This window comes from Boleophthalmus pectinirostris, unplaced genomic scaffold (assembly GCF_026225935.1).
Source record: "Boleophthalmus pectinirostris isolate CB_2022bp ecotype Guang Dong unplaced genomic scaffold, ASM2622593v1 HiC_scaffold_23, whole genome shotgun sequence".
In the NCBI taxonomy this organism is placed as follows: domain Eukaryota; kingdom Metazoa; phylum Chordata; class Actinopteri; order Gobiiformes; family Gobiidae; genus Boleophthalmus; species Boleophthalmus pectinirostris.
Genome location: NW_026571207.1, coordinates 15,282,693 through 15,304,017, shown reverse-complemented (window position 1 = coordinate 15,304,017; position 21,325 = coordinate 15,282,693). Strand labels below are relative to the sequence as shown.

At 39.5% G+C, this 21,325-nt stretch overlaps 2 protein-coding genes across 2 annotated transcripts; both read right to left on the bottom strand.

Moving 5' to 3' along the window:
* Positions 1 to 1,053: 1,053 nt before the first annotated feature.
* sfxn5b (sideroflexin 5b) lies at positions 1,054 to 10,651 on the bottom strand. Its single transcript, XM_020923551.2, has 14 exons — positions 10,574 to 10,651; positions 7,272 to 7,340; positions 7,110 to 7,187; positions 6,131 to 6,157; positions 5,979 to 6,033; positions 5,867 to 5,892; positions 5,692 to 5,745; positions 5,467 to 5,523; positions 5,324 to 5,389; positions 4,297 to 4,387; positions 4,067 to 4,182; positions 3,807 to 3,892; positions 2,275 to 2,392; positions 1,054 to 2,021 (listed from the first exon to the last, which is right to left on the bottom strand). Exons 1-14 carry the CDS (start codon positions 10,628 to 10,630, stop codon positions 1,944 to 1,946), a joined length of 978 nt encoding a protein of 325 aa, XP_020779210.2. The 5' UTR covers positions 10,631 to 10,651; the 3' UTR covers positions 1,054 to 1,943.
* A 2,138-nt stretch (positions 10,652 to 12,789) lies between these two features.
* LOC129410553 (rab11 family-interacting protein 1) lies at positions 12,790 to 20,804 on the bottom strand. The gene is made up of 6 exons (XM_055159007.1): positions 20,425 to 20,804; positions 18,299 to 18,819; positions 17,017 to 17,581; positions 14,401 to 16,593; positions 13,840 to 13,975; positions 12,790 to 13,044 (listed from the first exon to the last, which is right to left on the bottom strand). The coding sequence occupies exons 1-6, from the start codon at positions 20,802 to 20,804 to the stop codon at positions 12,790 to 12,792; spliced, it is 4,050 nt and encodes a 1,349-aa protein (XP_055014982.1).
* Positions 20,805 to 21,325: the final 521 nt, after the last annotated feature.

Below are 21,325 nucleotides of genomic sequence, written 5' to 3'. Positions count from 1 at the left end.
GTTCAAAAAAAAAAAAAAAAAAAAGATATCTTATCGTGATGATACAGTATCGATATTGTGGGTTATCGTGCTGTATCGATATAGCACCAAGAGTATTTCTGGGTATATTTTACTAAATTATTTTGTTACAGCGCTTCAGCTTTGTTGTTCGTACAAAAGAAGGAAACTCTGACATATTCACGGTTTTGATGATTAAAATGGGCCTGTTCCATATTCACTTTGCACAAGAAGTGGTTTAGCAAGACTTTTAGTATCACAGCCATTATTTATTTATTTTATTAATTTTTTTTTTTAAATTGAACCGTATTGAATTGATTTGAAATATATCGTATTGATTCGATAGCTCACTGTATCAAAATATGTATTGTTTCATAGCTTATGTATCGAGGTGTGTATCGTATCGGCAACTTCTGGATGATACCCAGCCCTAGTTGTTCTTCTTTGTTTAAAGGTTCACTGTGTAACTTTTCTGGTGGACAGTCATCTGCCATCTACTCTGATCTGTGGAGAGGCAATGAACTTACAATCAGAATGCTTATGGTATTTTCAGCTTTTAAAACAGTAATTGAACAAATGCAAGATGTTTAATAATGACCTAAAGCAGAACAATCCAGGCAGGAAAAGCAATAACACCAACAAGAAGACAAGGAAATGTGTAGAGGAGCCCCCACTAGAAAAGTTACATAGTGTACCTTTGATTTGTGTACTAAGATAAAGCCTACAGACAAATCACGTAATGCAAAAATATCAGTCACAAAGGATTAAAAGTGAGAAAAGCAAATGATGCCTTTATTGGATAGTTTCTTTGCTTTACATATTCCATTAGCAAATATTATACAAATTTGTCAAGTTTATTACACAAAAATACAAAATAAATCCTGTTAGGTAGTATACGTAGATAAATTCATAAGGGTTACATTGGTTTTAAGATCAAGCCTTATTTATTATTATTTAATTTCAATTATTTTATAGAGAAGTAGGCATATAGCATATATTCGGCTACAAAATAAAACAAGTACCGCCATGTTTTTACTATTCACATAAATTGGTTTATTATAGCTTGCAGTCATATGCCATAATGCAGCATGTAGCCTACACCGCAGTCCCAGTGTTTGGCCACTTGAACACCCTAGAATTCCCTTCATTAAAAACAATAAATCAAAGTATACATTAGTATTGCACATATCTTTCTGCAGGACAACTATTGCTCCTGGCTTGCATGTACATTTGTGGTTCTTGTTGGTACATGATATGGGGTCACAGTATAGAGTAGACCCTTAAAAATATAATGTCATCAGAATTCATATCAAAATGCTATAATAGAGGCAAAAATATGAAGATCATGAAAGAAATCACATCAGATGAAAATGATGATGTTCTATGATTTATAGCAATCAATAATATTTTTGAATTTCTGGGGTTGAAATGTCAATTCATGTCAGAAAACTGAACTATTGTACGGTCAGCATTTCTGTTTTGTATTTATAATATTTTTCTATAAAAACAAACAGGCTAACATACACAGGCTCTGATATCACTTATATATATCTGAGTGATTATTTGCCTAAACCACCTTGATTTTGAAATTGCATCATGTTCATGTTTGCTTCCTCGTGCCTCCATCCCATGAATTAGAATGCATTTATTTACAAATTTTTAAAGGGTCTATTAGCAGCTGACTTGGAGAAATTACACAATATTGACTTACTGTGTGTTTACTGTTCTTCAAACGGCTATGAACTGATATGAGAATGTTAATCCAGTAGTAGTAAACAATGTTAAATGGCTACAGACACTGGTTTAGTTGGCACATAGTAGTCTTAACTGTATATAGTCTGCAACAGTACATGTTTAACAGTTCACTGTATTAAAAAAAAACTAGCCTCCTTTCACTTGTGCTGCTCACTGTCTGTTTTCTCTTCTTCTCACACACCCACCATCCATCACAAACCCTTGTTGTAGGTCACCACCTTGCAATCAGTTGCCATGGCAATCTCTGGCTCAAGGCGAGACACCTCAATCTGCAAGAAAGGAAGAAAAGAAAGACTAGAATTAGAGCTGTATTCACTTACATGTGTTCCTGCCATAGCCTGTTTTTGACATAATTATCAGTGGATATAGTGACATCTGGTAAAAGGGGTGAACCTAGGCTTATGGGCAGAATTTGTGCATGTTTAGTGGTCTATGTATAATGTGAATGTCTGCAGCTGCTCCCTTAACCCATCTGGCCGTGTATGTTTTTTTTTGTTTTTTCTTTTCTGCCCTTTGCTGTACCTGGGACATCTGCGGGAACAGGCTGATGGCCACAGGCAGAGACAGGCCAAAGGTAACCAGGCAGACTACACTGTGGATGGGGAGCAGCAGCCGTCGGTTCCTCTGAAGGAATCGGAGCCTGGGTAGAACAAAGGAACACGTGGTGAGTCAAGCTGTCGATAGTGGAGCTGCGTGCTGTGGGGGTCTGAGACTAAAATAAAGCATATTACGAAATTACTGGGTATGATTTTTTTGTGTCTGTGCAGCTCAGATTTTCTTTGTAGTTTTTCTTTTTGTATTTTTCTGCCCCAAAGTTTGAGATTTCACTATTTCAATTCACTTTATTGAATGTTGGAGTCTATTTCAGTTATTTGTATCTGCTTGACAACCATTTCAATTATTACATATATGGTTAATATTTATAGCATCAATCAACTTAAAGGTCTTATATTACGTATAATAGTCTTTTTGAGCTTTAAGCCATGTTACCTCATCAAACACATACCTTGGGTTGTGTTTTCATTCACACATGTGAGTAACCCTTAATTATTAGTCTGGCTGCATCCCCAAAGCTAAAAATGGTTTGTGCCACCTTGTGATGTCATGAAGTGGTAGTTAACAACTACCTTTTACTTTTAGTTCAGTAGAGATTGCAGTTTCAAGACTGAAATTATCTAAATTATTCTAGTGAAGGTGTATGGCATTTAAAAACACAACAGAGCACTTCCTGTACAACCGCATGACGTCAGAAGGTGAGGTGTATTCTGTTTGAGAAAAGAACATGGCCTAAATAAGCAGGGACTGTGTGTTAAACATGTGTGACTGAAACAAAACACAACTACAAAGGTATGTTTTAGATGAAGACACATTATAACATACTGTATATTAAAAAAAACAAAAAAAAAAAAAAACTTCTAATATAGGTTTTAATTTAAAAGTTGCACCATGTAACATTTCTTGAGGAAGGTCCACTTCCGAATTGCCTGTTATTACTTTGCCTCAAATGTTACACGCATTTAAATTATCTATCTCCATGGAGACAAACAGGTGGGGTCGCGTTAGGTTAGATCTGTGGGGATAAGAGTCTGCTCACTGTGAGAATGCACGATTTCAAGGTGCATTATTTCAAGACACTTTGATATTTCATTTTCTTAAGCTATACTGTTCAGCATTCCATACTAAAAGATAACATCTCCATGTAGAGCAGAATACAAAAGTGACATTTGCATTTCTAAAAAGGTCAGATTGAACTATTTCAGTTGTGATAGATTTGTTTTTATCATGCCATAAGTTAATTTTCAGGACAGTATAATAACATCAGTAAAACATGCTGTGCAACATCTGTGAACTATATCTTTCACTTTAATTGAATTACTACAGTTGTTCTCTTTTTCTCTCATTTTCACTAGAGCTTGTGTTGTGTCCTACGGGAAAGCAATAAGTTCACATATTGAAATCTGTACCCCCGCTTCCTCACATGTACACGGTCCAGTGACTATACATGGTTCTTTCTGTGTCAGTTCTAATTAAAACATAATCAGTGTGCCGCAGACCTCTCTAGGTAAGACATGATGATGGGAGGGAGGACAAAGATGGGCATCGGCAGCACCACTCGCGTGAAGGCTGTCTCCATGATCGCCTGTGGATCCAAATGAGAACATTGTGCACATGCTTCAAATCAGTGCCAAGAGACATAATTTCATTTTCACTTGGACAAGACTATCATGAAACAGTATCACAATTCCAATTTACTGGAATATTAAATGCAATCAAGTAACAAATCTGCAGAGTATGCACAAAGCGGTTATCTCACATGTCTGGCTGCGATTCTGGATGCGCCCACCACATTGCCGTTATTATCCAGGACGTCAATACCCTCGGACAGCTCATTGTGTCTCATCAGGCCCACGTTGCAGATGTTTGCGCTGGCTGGGGACAAGAGTAGAAGATAATAGGTTTTAAAATTAATTACAAATCAGTGAACTAAAAAGCGGGTGGCAAAACAATAGGTCTTGATTCAAACGAGGTGCTTGAAAAACCCACCTACAGCTGGGAATGGCACCAGTCTTTGAATGATCATTCTAGTGGCAGGGTTCAGTCTATGGGCCTTCTCGATGAGCACATTTAGTCCCACCTTGGAAATAAAAACAAAGCTGCAGATTTTCATAGTTTTAGCATCTTTGTACTAGCGGTGGGTGATAATTAAACAAATGGACACAAATGTATATCTCAGTATTTACTGCATTATCACAAATTTGATAATCTGATATTGTTGCTTCCAAAATCTACTGAAAAGTGCCTGTTGTTATAGTTAGGTGTGTCACAATAAAGCATTTTAGAGTTGATAATTGTGTAAAGAAATATCACAATTTGATTAATATTTTTGATAATATGCCAAACATCTGTGAAATCCTTAATACACTTTCATTTCTGCCAATCACCATTCTTCTTATATGTGACGGGCATCAAGAAATCAAACTTACTGAAGTTATTGTGACATACACAGTCAGTAAAACACATTACATTTAGCAAATAGATTAAATTTAAATAAATTAACATAGAAGTCTTGACTTTCCTAATCATATTTGAGGTTTAAAGGCCCTGTACCAGCTTTTTTTCCCCCATGTTGGCTATTTGAGCAATTATTTTTTATCCTGGTATAGATATATTGTCTAAGCAAATCTTCAGGTCAAAATTAGATGCCTCTGATTAAATTATTGTCTGAAAATCAGGAAGTACATGTTAGCTTGCTAGTTGTTGTTGTTAGCTCTACCATCATGGCAAATACTTATTATGGCTAATAATTAGGATACTCAGAAAGCATGAGGAATAGTTTGGACCACTGCAAATGTTTAAAAGAAAGTAGTTCTGTTTTTCACGGTTTTGGGCACTAAAATTTTGGTACAGCGCACAAAAATGAATCAACATAAATATCACTGTATACTCATGACCACCATTTTTTATATAGATTATATACCTGATATCCTAAAGCAAAACATTTTTATTACATCCCACCTCTACATTTTTTGTTACATTTCACAATGCAAACGAGTGGTTAAGACGAACTCACTGCTATAGAGACCGCACTGGTAACAGCTCCAACATACCCCTGGAGAAACTTGGACGTCGGTGTAGGCTGAGAATGGATGACAACATAATCATTACTATAGAATTACTTAAAATATTAATAATAGACTAGGAATTGCCTCGTACCTTTGTAGCATTACGATTTGCATAGTTCACACAGGCATTGTGACTTTGGTTCAGCCACTATATTGAGAAGATAAAGACTTTTGAATCATTATGAATATGATTTGTATGTTTAAAATACTTTATTCCACTGTCGACACACTTTATAACTGAATAAAAGTGCATTGACTAGAAGCTCTGGATGGATATAAATGTAATGACTGTACAAAATCAGCTTTGTCACAGTACCTGCCATATAATGGTAGACAGCACAGTCTGATTTGGCAGAAGAAGGCCTATGACCTAGATGAAACCAGGAAACAAGAGCTTATTTTGCACAAAATAAGTCTACAGTCTCATTTCATCTATTCTGCTCACATGGATATGTTATGGATATCTGTGCATGAGTTTGGCTGGAACTTACTATTGGAGTTCCAAATGGGACATAACCTGCACAGTGAAACATGGACTCAGAGTTGATCAACAATGACTAAATGGAGAGCCTGGTCAAAGATCTTCATCGTCTGTGGTCATACCTGACATACGGAATGGCATGAAGATCTTCTCCCCTGTGTCAGGATGAATGATGGCCTGCAGCAGAGAGCATGACATCATCCTCATGCTGCCAGGAGCTCAGGGCTGTGTACTGTATGGAGGTGCACAGTTCACATGGAGAGTGAGGACCTACCTGCTTGATCTTCTGAGCCTCCCACAGCTGCAGGGGCAACAACAACATGCACACCTCATTACTGTTTCACTCCGTCTCTGTATCTCACAGTGTTACAACGTCAGCTGTGATTACTGCACATGACTCCCTTCCTGTGATGACACTAGGCCTGTCATGATAACACGTTTAGGTACTTGTAAAGACAAATCTTTTCTCTGGTGGTACTTGGTGAGAAAAGTGAGCGTCAGTGCTTTTTTAGTAGTTAGATTGTATCTGTATTGAATCATAGCTGTTTTCTATACCACTGTCTTGAGAACAGAGAACTGCAATAAATACATAGCAGAATTAAATACTTGCATTGTGTAACTTTTCTGGTGGTGGGTCCATCAAATGCTTTTCTCCATGGAAATGTATTATTTAGTCTGGAATGTTTCACTGTATAGCATTAAACCTTCTATCTTCACTGAGATCAAACCAGACCACGTTACAGGTCAGATCTGTGAAGAGGCAATCCCACTCACAGTCAGAATGCCTGTTTTTTTAGGTATTTTTGAGATGCAATTGAATGACTGTACAATGTCATAGTGTGGAACATTTCAGGCAGAGCAATGTCATATCCTTAGAAACAAGCAGGTGATGGAAACTCCACCAGAAAAGTGACAGAATGCACCTTTAAGTAGTTAGTTTGTATCTGTAATAAGTCAATGAAGTTTATTATTCAACCTTTTATGACTTATATCTTATTGTATAGCAAGAAATAACCACAGATGTCTCCCTAGTGCAAAGAAAAAGCACCCATCATAAATACTGATTCCAAAAAATATTGTTACATCTAACATATATTCAAAGTCAATATAGTAATTATCGTAACCGGCCTAGTCTACATCTCAAATCTGATTGTAGTACAGAAAAATAACAATAATAACAAGATAAATGATGAAAATAAATAAATAAATAAATAAATAGCTGAGATGTCACGTCACATTTTACACTCACGCACCTGATCATCAGACACTCCAGGTGGAACAATGCCGTTTTTAAAATCATTTAGAAGCTTGAGGCTGGCTTGTAGCTGTTTCTGCATTCAAACAAAAGAACAGAGGTGACAATAAATACACTATTCAGTTATTAACTTTCTACCATTTTTAAGCATATGTTTTACCTCTGAGACAAACAGTGTGGTGGGGTCAATGATGTCGATGAAGTGTCTCAGCCGGCCAAGAAAGGAGCCCTTTAAAGCAAGACCAAAAGAGTACATTTAGTTTAACATTACATTAAGTTAGTTTTATATGAAAACTATATTTTAATTTTGCGCCAACAAGTAACACTTCCAATAATAGAACAAGAAGGTGCAAACCTGGGCACTGAAATGGCTATACCTGCATTATCATCATTAATCACTTTTTCTTTAGTTCCTCTCAGTAATGTATTTTCACATAAGGTCTAGTGTATTGTTTATTAAGCTCTGCATACATTAAGGTTGTCAAATGCATTGATATCCAGATATAAATCAACACTAAAACTATTACTGAAACATGATACTCAGCTGAACAAATGGTGAGAGATTAAAATCACACAAAAAATGATGGAGAAAATTGTCCTCAGTAGTTTTTTTCAGAACTAGTATAAGAACGCACACACATTTCAAACACCTGCTATTATTTTGAGTTGGAAAACACATTGTATTATCAAATTGTCAAAAATAGCTTTTTTATTATTGTAGAATAGAAATCTGCATTGTGTATTAAGTCTTTTCAATGGTGTTAAAATCTTTTTTTTTTTTTTACTAACACCAGTACACACTAATATGTAATTCATAATCCATCAATACAGAAACATCATTTGATCATCATTATAAATCAGAATATAATCTATCTTCATTTCTTTAAGTATATCTAAGCAATCCAGTCTTCCTGTTTTTTTTCTGCTACTTACAGGTTCCTCTCAGTGTGTGAGCAGCAAACAAAGCATGCCAATGAGTCTGGACAGGCCCACGTCCAGCCCCAGTCAAGAGTGTTGCTCAGAACACTTCAATCTGATTTTTTTTTTTGTATGCGTTTTTTTACTTTTATAAAGGCCAGGAAATGTAGCAAAATGTATTTAAAAGAAAGTCTTTTTCTCAATGTTTATTTTTGTTCATTAATGTGGAAAATATTTTGTATTATGGTTATTGTGATGGTTAAAAAAAGATTAAGCTTAAGTGAATGGTAGTTTTACTCATAAATAATCCCTACTAACCTGTTCTCTTGACACATGTTTTAGAGTCTGTCAGACCAGTCTACCTAGTCCTCAACTACAAAATTTGAAGACAGATTTTTGCACATTTATTTTGGGCTGAAATAATATCTTCTGAATGCCAGTATAGGAATTCCCCCAAAAAGAGAACAGACTATAGAGGGACAGAGGAGCTCATTCTGCAACAGGCTCCTACAGCTCCACTTAAACAGTGAGAGATATATAACTATATTTTATACCATACTCTATACAACTGCACAACAATTCACCTTTATATAATAGATAACCCTGTCAATCATTATTTCATCTTTGCACTGTCTTTCCTTACGACCTCTTGTTTATAGCTGATATATTTTTTTATTACTATATTTCTCTATTTTATTTTTCCTTATGTTTTGTTTGACACCAGTCTCTTGTTATTTTTGCTACTCATATAGAATTTATTATCATTTATATATTTTTCTCTTTGGTATTAATATTATATTGTGGTGTGTGAGCTACTGTGTCCAAATAATTTCCCTTGTGCATCAATAATGTTTGTCTAAGTCTAAATAAAAAAAAAACATTGAGATCCTAATTTTGCCAGTATCGCCCACCCGTTCTTGGAGGTCTGGCTCTGTGATGGGCTGTATGTGCTGCAGAGCTGTTTTGTGAGTGTGAGATCCATGTGAGGAGGCCTCTTTAATTATGCATGAGCCTGAGCTCCCCAAGGAGTGCAAAACAAGGCCAGGCGAGAGGGGAGCGCAATGAGGGGAGCCATTGACAAATACCCCTACATTTGTGCTGATTCAAATACCAGCCCATTTACTAGTAAACTACACTAATCCACAAGATTCAAAGTATTATGTGTTATAAAATTTGGAAAGGTGGAGAAGATTTTATGCAATGATTTACTAAATGTTTTGATAATAGAGAGAAAAAAAATGTCTCAGAGGGAACACAAAAATCACGCATGTACTGAATGGTTAGGTGAAGTCTGCAGGGTCCAGAACAATAATCTACCCACAGGATCAGCCTATTTTTGATCATGTCAGTGCACATTTAAATAGTCCAATTGTATATACTTAACATACATTGACAATTCACATTACTTGGTGAAGATTGCTATTTTGTTCCAGTAGTTAGGTTTTGTTAACAAATATACCATCTGTGCACCGTGAATAAATCCATGCATTAGTTCTACTTTTACATTAAAGATTAGAATTAGTGTTTTGTTATTTACTCAGTATGTAACTTTTAAGCCAAAGACATTGACTAAAACAAGAACATGTTTTATTAATTTGGTTTGAAAAACATGTGAGCAGGCTTGCATCTCCACACACCTGACTATTTATTTGACCTGGAGGAAGCCACCTACTGTTTATTGAAATGTTCCTTTGGCTATAATCGTCCACAGTATGGCATCAAAATCTCTTTGGAGAATGCTCCAAAGTATCGCTTTAACTTTCTTTATTTCCATGGCATCATGCAGGTGCCACATGTACAAAGTTACATACCGAGACAATAGCGAAATGTGATTTAAAGTTATGTTTAGCATTGCTGGTGTTATATGTTTATGTAAAAAATATGCTTTTGAGCAGGTAAATGATTCCCTATTGACATTTTACAAGAGCATCCCTGAGCATAAATGTGTAACTACAGTGTAGTGTCCACGCTGCAGCCTCTGTAAATGTGATATCTGTATAACGTGAAGGTCACTTTCTAGTCCAGAGCTGACCACGACCAACGCAAATGCATGTGTGGGTACACAGGGTAAAGGACTAATAAGTGGTGGGCTTGGAGAAAAAAATACAGCACTAACTCAGCATGTTAATCTCCTGCGCTGTTGCCAAATTGCAGGAGAAGAAAATGTTACAAGTTTATCAATTTAAATGACAGTAGAATAGAGAGAAAACACAAAGCGGGCACTTGATGTTCAAGGTGTTCTGATGATATAATCTGGTAAGAGACAATAGGATAAGGATTTGACAAATACCCTTCACAACGCGCGCATTTGCCATAAACGCACTAATTAAATTACCGCCAACTTCAAACTAGTGCCCAAGTTGTTGTTTTCCATAAGAACAATGTTTAGACAAAGAAGAAAGGTTCGCACATGTAGAACTTTGAGCAGAACCAGAGCGGTACAACCAGGGCGGAGGGCGCTGTTTTTTTTTTTTTTTTTTTTTTCGTCCAATTTTTGTCCAAATGTGATTTTCGCTTGATGAACAGAGGATAGAGAGCACTTACCTGGTCGTACCGGGATCTTTCCAGCTGGAAAGCAGGACACACTGCAGATTCCGCCATGACACCCAACTATTTACTTATTAATGAACCGAATCATGGACGGGTTGTTAACTACAGCGAACTACATCCAATGTGGAACTAGTGAAGAAACGAGCCGCTACGTCAGCTGGGATGTGTAGTCCTCGGGCTCGCGATAGTCCGCCACAAAACGCATGGCTCCACTATCTCCACACAGGATCGATATGGGTTGTCGCTATTGTTGCGTAACAGTTCGGATTGATCTCGGGCGAGATAAGAGTTGATTGGTCCATTAATTCATATGTGTGCGGAGAGGTGTGGCCTGGAGGAGGATGTTTGCACAGTGATGCTCTGACCGCGCTGCGCTCAGGTGCAAGTGACTGGAGGCTGCTAAGAAACATGGTTCATAATAAATTATAACCTCCAACATCGCATGGACACATTTATTATACCACCAGGGTCACAGGCAGAAGTCCCAAAGGCAGTGACTGGCATGATATATAGGCGAGTGTACAGTGGAGCAGCAATAGTTAGGTTTTTCTCAGCTCTTAGGGCACAAAAGCCATTACAACAGTGTCTAGGATGTCACGGAAGGCTTTATACGTCTCTATAGCCTATCTAACCTTTTGGGCCCCTGTTTCCTCACTTATTTAAAATAATTAATATAAAAATAATTCCGTGTGTTTTCTCAACTACTTTCCACCCAATAAAAATAGGTTCTATAAAATCACCTACTTACATGACACCATATAACACTGTAGATAATAATAGCGGTTTCCATAGATTGGCACATAATTTAAAATGAGCTACGGGTTCCCTCTAGTGGACAGGAACATGCACTACAGCCTTGTTCAAATAGGTTGTGTTGCTTGTGGATTGGTAATTATGAGAGATCAGGTTGATTCTTGTGTACTTTATTTAATACAGTACTGTGGTCAGGGCAAGCCTTGCAATTTGAGCGGTGGTACTGAGACAACATGTGATAAAACTGAAAAACAAAAAAAACATGGAAATTATTTGCTACAGTGGAGTCTTGTGTTGCTACATCATATAAAACTTAGCATAACTATAAAATTTAACATAACGTTTTATGTATATATTTATATTTATATGTGAAGAAATAAATCTTAAATTCACAAAGTGCAAATAATATTAAAATACTTTGGCTTCCCATTCATTTCAGTTAATCAAGTACAATGAGACACCCTGCTTTTTTCACTACACAAACATAAACACACAATTTAAATTCTAAGGAGCTGCTCAAGTCCAACACAACCAGACAGCCAACCCAAACATCAGCAGAAGAATTACAGAAAGATATCTATACTGGTCTTTTACTTTATGCATAGCAGCAGGTAGTAAACAGCTAATGATGAACTGATTCTACTAAGCTTGGGTATAATGAGTGCGTCTGCTTGCATTGAAGTAGGATATTTCTTTTATGTCAAATTAGCAGTTAGCTGTAATTGACCAGCATGCATATTTTCTGTGTCTGTAGTGTGTGTAGTAGTATCCAATTTACAAAGGCAGTATTTGTGGTGAGGAAACCTGGAGAACTGTGAAATCATGTTTGTGTTGCTTTTGTTTTCAGCAACACCAGTTTCCAATACCTTTGATCTGACTTGTACCACATAAAAGATGCACTATGTAACTTTTTTGGTGGGGAGTTGAACCTCTGTTGTCACCAGTCTCCATGGAGATGTAGTCACTGTATGATGTATGCTCAATAATACCTTGAAAGACAAGCATTGTTACTATAAGTGCAGTCATCTCTCCACAGATCTGACCTGGGTGGGTGGTCATTTGCTTGTAATAAAAATAAAAACCTTAAAAACTTCAGCAGAACCACAAGATGACTAAAAATCTAACTGATATATGAATGGATATAATTAGGTTATCACAACGACTGCAGTTTTACCATAACTTCCCTCGCAAAGAAAAAATATCTGGTCTTATTCTGCAAAAAAAACTAGTTTAGATCTGTACAAATATATTCTGAAATGTGATTCTTGTCTTAGATTGTTAGTTCATTCTTCAGTCTTTTAGTCAATTCTTCTGGATGAGTTTGAAATGTGAATTTTTAACAGAATTATCAAAAAAAAAAAAAAAGTATATTTTCCTCAAATCATTCGGCCTTGTAGGTAATAGACTCTGCACCAGAAAAGTTACAAAATGCATCTTTAAGAGTGCATCTTTCAGAGTCACTTATGCCTGGTGCGCACTTGAAGCAGAGTAGGTGTTTGCTCCATGATCCTCAGCAGCAGATTATCGATGTAGTCCTCCAGATCTCTGACCTGTGCTTTGACCTTTCTCAGTTCAGCCTCGCACTTCTCGAGCTGAGAGGCCTGACGCTCTGAGGCCGCCTGCTGCTTCTGCATGTCCATCTCCTGCTGCAGCAGCAGAGAGATCAGCTCCATGTTGGTCATATCCTGGTACTGGGACACGTCCACCAGCACCTGAACAGCACGAGGAGGACAGGTGAATGGGGGAACACAAGACCTATCAATGCTTTTTCACACTTTGATACATCACAAAGTTATTACTGCTACATTAGGTTGTGATTAAATAAAAGTCAACCTATTAAATATAATTGAATTATAGTACTCACTACATCATTTCACATGAACTATTTTAAAAGGACAGTATGTAATAATTGAATTCCAAAAGTTCATAAACAGAACCTAAATGTGTCCTCAGAAAAATGGTAAACATGTTCAAATCAAATTTAGCTTTTACTGATGTAAAAATGTAGTGCTGATTTATTCTTAACTGTAAAAAAAATGGGCCATGACGGTCATGTTGTTTATGTTATAATTTGGTGTTTTTGTTCTTGGGACAATTATCTAATCAGAAGCAGAATGAGCCTCACTTGGGTCTCTCATTTGGGTTGCCAGTTTCATTGCTGAACTGCAGTTGAATTGCAGAATTACTGAATTGCAGTCGGTTTAAACCTAAAATGTTTCCCTCTAATCTGAATGATCACTACCTAAACCCCAATCCCTGCAGCCAATCATGAATCAGTGCTAGTGCAGCTCAGTGAGTGAATTTAGTTTCAGTTTCAGTTGTGATTGTTTTTTTTTTTTTTTTTTACAGGAGAAGCACAGGTTACATATAGTTCCTTTAATATGAGTTACATAAGTGGAAGTCATTCTGGGTTCCTAAAACAAAACTCCACTCCACTGTAAATACGTTACGACACTGAATCTTTGTATAGTGTTTTTTTTTTTTTTTTGTTTGTTTTTTGACATTACCGGAGTCTTCTCAGGTTCAGCTGAGGCCTGTTGGGGCACCCTCCCTGGGCTAATTGTGGACTTAAGCATCTCCAGAACTGACCGACCCTCCTTCTTCTCTGATTGGCTGGATGTTAATGGCTTCACTGGGTGAGTTCTGCAAAGTCAGTATGTTAGTGGATGTAGTTGTTACATATCCAGGTGTTGAACATGTACACACACTCACATAGATAAATATGAGCTACTGAATGAAATATGCTTTTGCAAATAAATAATAGAACAATCTATACATTTCAATTTCCAATTTCTGAGCTTATACACATAACTGATATTAGATAATTATGTACATTTGTCATTTACAGTCTTATAGTAGCAAAATAGGTGTAAGAAAGCCAAAAATATATCATTTTAAAACCAAAAGCCAAGAACTGTGCAGCACATAGCATCCAATATTTTGGATGCAAAGGGCAAACTTAAAATGTCAAACCAGCCAGGCCACGAGCAAACAAAGTTTCAAAGTGATGCAAACATATTCTTTTAAAATGGTTATTCTTAGCATGTGTCTTGTGCTACGGCGCTCACCTGCTCTGTGGATGGGACAGGCTGCTAGCTGGCTGTGTCTCCTCAGGCAAAAGTGATTGGTGTGCATCAACCAGGGGCCGCTCAGAGGTGCAGGAGGTGAAGGTGGTGGGGCCCTTAGGTGTAGGCCCCATGACTGAAGTGTCAAAGCAGGGGCCATGGACAGAGGGGGGACAAAGCTTAGCCTGGTGCTCAGCTGTCAGCGAAAGTGCAGGGGGAATGGGAGGAGACGGCTCAGACAAAATCCTAGAAAGTGTTCTCGATGCAGGAGCGACTTTGGCATGGAAATCTTCGAAACTCATCAGTGAATCCTTTTTAGCACTATTGTTTTCAATAGATGGCTCTGCTGCCAATTTTTGCCCACTTTTCTTGATGTTATTCACTAGCATATCAATCTTTTCATCTAAAGCTTTCATACTACATAGAGCTGATCTACGGGGTTGGTATGACAATGGCCCTTCTTGGGAGATATTTTGAACTAGTGACAAAAACTGCTCAAACTCGCCTTCTCCATGTTTGATCTGGTTAATTGGACTGCAACTTCTACTGTTTGCATTAGAGAATCCTTTGGGTCTTAAGCGTGCGCTAACTACCTTTCCTTGTAAGTTTCCATTATCATCAGTAGAGGTTTGCGTTGTTTTTAGATCATTGTCTGTTTTGTCTAATTTGCATTCAACATTAGCCGTCACTGTATCTTTGACATTTGAGTTAAGTTCTACATTCTGGAAATCACAAAGGCAGTCTTGGCAAGTGTCTGGACCTATCGAGGAGATATTGGACAGTGTATTCGTTGATATTTCAAATGAGGAGTTCATCTCAGGAATGTAGGTGTCCTTCAAATGAAACACGTCTTCTGGATTGGTCCGTGGAGGCTCTGGAATACTTGCTTGTAATGTCCTGCCTAGACCGTTTTGGCCTTTGTAAAGATCACCAATATCAGAGTGTGAAGATGCGTCGGAATCAATGAAACCAAAATCACAGTTATTCATGTTCAAATCACCTAAAGTTAAAGAAAATGAAATATTGTTGTTCAGGCATGTTTCAAGAGGACTTTGTGGGAAGTCTAGAGTTTCCTCAGTTGATGGAGGAGTGCAGTCTATTAAAGGTACATCAACTTTAGGAACGAAAGGTGGCATTTCCAAAAGGTCAGCATCTGGCATTTCACCATCAAGGGGCTTTGTAGATCCATTCGTTTTTGAAACCGTCTTCTCTGCAGCTAATATCTCACTTCTCAGAGACAGGTGGTTATTTGCCGGAGTTGGGAAATAATTCCTTGTGCACAAACGCCCAAACAGGTCCTCTTCGAAAAGCATCCCACCCCAGCAGTCGGAATCATCTTGTAACGGTTCATACTTTAACTTCTCTTCAGTTCGAGGTTGAATATTGGAACTCTTGCTGCAAGGTGGTTGGATCTCCTTCGAGACACTGGGCGCATTGTGTTTGATTTCTAGTTCTCTTCCACGCTGGAGACAAGCCACACCAGTCTGTGATAGCAAGTAGGCTTCTTTGTGCACAGCTAGCTCTTGGCCGCGATGCAACCAGCCATCAGAGAAGATCTCATTGACCGGCGTTTTGAGGAGTCTTCTTGGAGGCAAAGGTGGAGGTTCAAAGGATTGGATCTGGTCTTGCGTGTGGATAGTTTTTGCGGTTTCCAATTTATGGCTAGGTGCTGTTTGACTTTGAGAATGGCTTTTGGGAGAAGTGAGCCTACTAGAGGCAAAAACATCAAACGATTCCTCCCATTCTTCTGCACTCTCCGACATGGAGCGAGGGCCAGTGGGGTTGGATGCTTTAGGGAGCAAAGCAGGAAGCGATGTCTGCCTAGGTACTGGCTTGGGGCGGTCACGCTTTATGGACGCTATGATCGCGGTTTCATTATAAGAACCGGATGCGTGGGCCTGAGATGGTACAGTGGTATAATGAAAAGGGGAGGTGTCAGACAGTGAAGAGGGCGTGAATGGGGGACTTTGGGTGTCGATTAGCTCTTCAAAAAATGGGTTTCGCTGCAGGTGGGGGAAGAAGGGATTGGACGGAGAGAGCGGGGTGGTGGATGGAGAGGAGGAGGGAGGAGTGGTGAAGGGGTTAACGTGGGTTCCTTCTAACGGAGACACGGGAGGCAGGGGGGGCACGGGGGAGCGGGCGGGGAGGGGAGGGGGCACGTCTGAGCTGCTTTCTACCTTAGGAGAAACTTCCAGCCTGTGGAAGAAAATAGGGCACAACAGTCCTCTTAGTTAATGATGTGCCAAGGAACCAAAATGGGCACAGCTTTGTCACACAGCAAACAGATAATTCAACAAACACAAAAGTGGCCAAATTATAGACACTGAAATAAAATACAAAAAGGCAAAGCGCATTAGCAAAACAATCAAGCATAAAAATAAAGCAGTGAAGCCATTCTGAACAAACTGCTAGCTATTCTCCCCGGGATGCAATTTCACAAAGCATTTTTATATGAATGCTTTTATGGAGCATTGCTATAGGATGTGGTGGTGACACAGCATGGGTGTGAGATGGGAAAATCTATGAAATCAATCCACTGACTAAACTTACAGATAGCTTCAATGTGCCTTTTTAGCATTGATCGGACACCTGAGCTTAGTGGAGGTGACCCCGACTCACCTTGGCTTGTTCTGTGAGTCGCCTGAGCTGAACCAACCCCGAAGGCGTCCCTCGTTGGTAGGCGTGGCCTGGGGGGAGTCCGATTTGGCGGGAAGAGAGTCGCTCCGCCCCCCAGAGAACAGCGTCTTCCGGAATTTCCGACCTTTCTCTGGAGACGCTGTGGTGGAAGAGACCGAGGACTTCTGAGATGGAGGCGATGACTGTCCCTCTTTATCTTCCTCCTTTTCGTCCTTTTTGGTTTTGTCAAAAGACCACCGTCGGCTGTCTGAAAACAAACTCTTCTCATCACTTTTTTTGGTGAGATTCTGCAGGGAGCGAGACAGAGGTGCGCATTTCTCCAGAAGTACCAGTTTGGATGGGAGAGGTCCGGACATCTTGGGAATGGAGGGTTCGGAGTCGTACACGTGACTTCCGTTGATGCAAAGAGAAGACTTGGACTGTGTCATGGTCTGGCCTTTGAGAGACTCCACGGAGCGAGGGACTGCTGCAGTATTGATCTTACTGGCCTCGTCGCTCAGAGCACGCTTGTGGGTGAGGACCTTTGTAGTGTGCTGACTGGTGAGCACTGTGGAGAGAGGAGGAAGAAATATATTTGTTTATTTGGAACAGAGCATATTAATGTACATACATTATATACATTCTATAAACACTCTGGATTGTATCCCTGGGCTAATTTTCATCCACTGTCCCACATGAAGTGCGTTGCCCAAAAAAAAATGCTGCTCCCATCCATCTCTCATGCAAATACTAATCAGACTTTGGCCCTAGCTTCCAAAATTAAATGAGAGACATTGCCAAAAACATAACTGTTAGTGAATACTGAGCATATTATCAATATTTAAAAAGCAAACAAAAAAAAAAACTGATTATAAATATTTATAATCTTTTATTGGTACGACGTTTCGGTTGTAGGGACCGAAACGTTGTACCAATAAAAACAGCTAAGTGCCTCTCATCCAACGCACCTGTCACCCAGTCAGGTGTGAAAGTCTACACAGAAACTATTACATTTGGATGGCTAAAATATTATTTATATCTCATAGTGCAAGGCCATATCAAATCGCTTGTGATGGGGATGATGTGCAGTTTAAAATATTGTAATATATGACTTGCACTCCAAACACTGTGAGAAAAGTCAGACATCTTCAAATTTATAGAAGGCCTTGCCCTAAAATCAAATTCATGCATATAAATTTTTGTCAATATAACCCAAAAGGTCCACATTATGGCAAAAACAATAATGAGATGAGCAGTAGAATGTTCAGTGTCTTTGGAGCTTTACCCTTTTTCGCCAAGTCTGCCTCTCCATAATGAGGGTCCACTCTGACTTTGCTGGTGTAGATGGGAGAGCTGGGGGGGTCTGAGAGCAGGTCCAGACTGGGAGGAGGGTTATCACTGGCCATGGACGATAAGCTGCTATCTGAGGCCAGCGAAGAGCAGGACCTGGTGTCTGAAGACTTCCGCAGCTTGCCCTTAAAGAAATCCTTCATCTTGTTCCTCTTCTCTTCTGTCACCTCCACCTCTCGGGCCACCCCTCCCCCCATGTCCTCACTGAAGGACTGTCCCGTGGATGCAGACAAGGCAGCATAGCGACCTGGGACGATGGCCGAAGAAGACTCAACGTCTCCTCTCCTCCGTCCGGTCACACGGTCCTTGAGTTTGCCAAAAGCGGAGCGTGGCTTGTCTTTCATGGTCAAGTCAAACATACTGGCCGTCATGTTGTTGCGGGTGAACTGGACTGTTACCTGCAGCTCCCCCCGCTCCTTCTCCTTGCGACCCACCTTTGAGTGTAGCTTGAACCACCTAGGGCAACAATAAATTATTCATATGCAAGCCACCATATTATATACAAATTATAATGTTAAAAGTGCACTTTGTAACTTTTTTAGGTGGAGGATTGGATGTCACCTGCATGTTTCCATGGAGATGTTATTGCTTTTCTTGAAATGTTCCACAGTATGGCATTAAACATATCTCATAAAAGACAAGCTAGACACACATCAAGTCACAAGTGAGATCTATAGAGCGGCATGACTGTTCCCAGGAAGCAATTGTAATTCTAAACTTTCTGGAAATGGCACGTCACCAGTGTGATTACATGGAAATAGAAAATTTAAATCTCTCTGAAGATAGCTATGCTTTCTGTCATATTGTGAAAGACTATAGCTAAAGTAACAACATTTAATTGAAAATCAGCAGGAGGAGGCCTTCCTCCAGGCCAAATAGGAGTCAGGTTTGTGGAGATACAAGTGTGCTCACAGTAAGGATGCACGTTTTTTTCCATGTAAGAATCAAAATAAAAAAACAATAAAACAAAAAACATGCTTTTATTTTGGTTAATTTTTACTAAAAGCTATGTACGCAGGCTTTAATAAATGCAAGATTGATCAGTTTGATGTTATAGTGTGGAACATTCCAGGCAGAGTAATACCATCTTCTTGAGACAAGCTGTTGGCAGACTCTCACCAAAAAAGTTATACTGTGCACTTTTAAATGCATCTCTTTAAAACAAGAAGATAAAAACAGTGACTTGGCATGTGAGCAAGTCTTACATAATGTGTGGAAATGGCTAAGGGAAGCTGCATGGATCAAATCAAACCACAATGAAAACTAAATATTTAGGGGCCCCCAGGCAGGAAATGGCATACATTCCTGAAGATGCACCCTCTAACACCTGGAGTGCAATATGCACTGAGCAGACAATATGTGGAGTCCTAACTTTAGTCTCTGGACAGGACTAACACACGGCTGCAGTGGAGGCAAAGGAGAAGGCAGAGAGGACCAAATCAAAGCCAGATGTGTGTTACTCCATCCAACTCCTGAGCTGTGAATGTTTCTCATGTATCCTATTGGTGACTGTTGTTACGTCATCTGTGCCACTGCTGAGTTTTACAATAACACCAAAAGTATTCGAATGCAGACAGGATTTCAGCAAATCATACCATGATTTTTTTAGGTCTAGGCTATAGGTTGCAAGTGTGTGTTAATAAATTATTTCAACAAAATGTTATACATGTTTGTGACCTATACTGTTGAGATCCATTCTACAGTAAAATATTTACATTGTATAATCTATAGGCTATTACATTTGTAAGACTTATGTCACTAACCCAGAAAAAATTAGTACACAAGTGTATAAACTAGTGTACAAAACCTCTTCATCTCATTTATTGTTTTGCAATGGCCAAGAGAGAGGAGCTTTAACAAAGGTGCTGTTTGTGAAAAGATAGGCCTATAGCATTTTGTTCTACTTGCATCAATGCCATTTCCATGTGGGGACAATAAACAGGCTACTGTAACTAGCTTATATACCACACACATGACAATCACTCCAGTCATGACTCATGACTCAACATTATTTCTCATGTGTTAGCAGTGTAGCCTTCTGTAACAGCCGATATGACCTACTCATCTCTAGGACACGTCCCCTCCTGAAAGATCTTATCCAGGGGGATGATGGTCTGCCCCAGGAACACGTCCAGTCCGATGAGTACGCGGTGCATAACAGTGAACACCAGGTCCCCGCTCCCCGGAGGGTACGAGCTGCGCCCTCCGTCCTCCAGGATGCCCGGCAGAAGCTCGAAACAGCACTCCTCGTTCCACTGCGGCACCTCGGCCTTGTCCACCAGCCCCGTGGTGTACTTCTCCTTGCCCACCTGAATAATAGTGTACAGGTAGCGGCTGCCATGCTTGCTCTTGGTGCGCAGTCCCCTGGCGCGGAGTACGGTGACATTCACATGAGTTGGTACCCAGCGCTGGTCATCGTCTAGATCGATCAATGACATCATCTTGAAATGTTATAGTAGATGCCCGTCCCTAAATACGAACAGTTTACAGTGAAAACGAATGCCTGGAATCGATAATCCTAGTCATGTTGCGCCACGGGTTCATTCTGTACAGCTGCGCCAAAACCTCTCTGCAGAAGTCCTACACCGTTTGGATTGTCTGCGCCCAGGCTCTAAACTGGATCCATGTTCATGCTGAAGTGCTGCGTGCCATTTCCAAATTCAATCAAGGCAAATCGAGTTAACTGAGAAGGGGACTCGGAAATCGCTCGAAGTTCACGTTCTGCAGCTGCATGTCGTCGTTGCATCACTGAATTTACTGTTAGAATGTGCACGCTGAGCTCACGGCCCACCCTCCTACAAAGAGGCCAGAGACACGGGGATGCTGCGGAATTAAAGAGAAAGACCCGCGCGCAGAGAGATTTCCCCAATCATTACCCGCCAGAGACGTAACGCACAACAACGATACATTGTCACCGACCACACCGTGTCTGTAGTCTGTTTGATACGGACTAATTCATTTT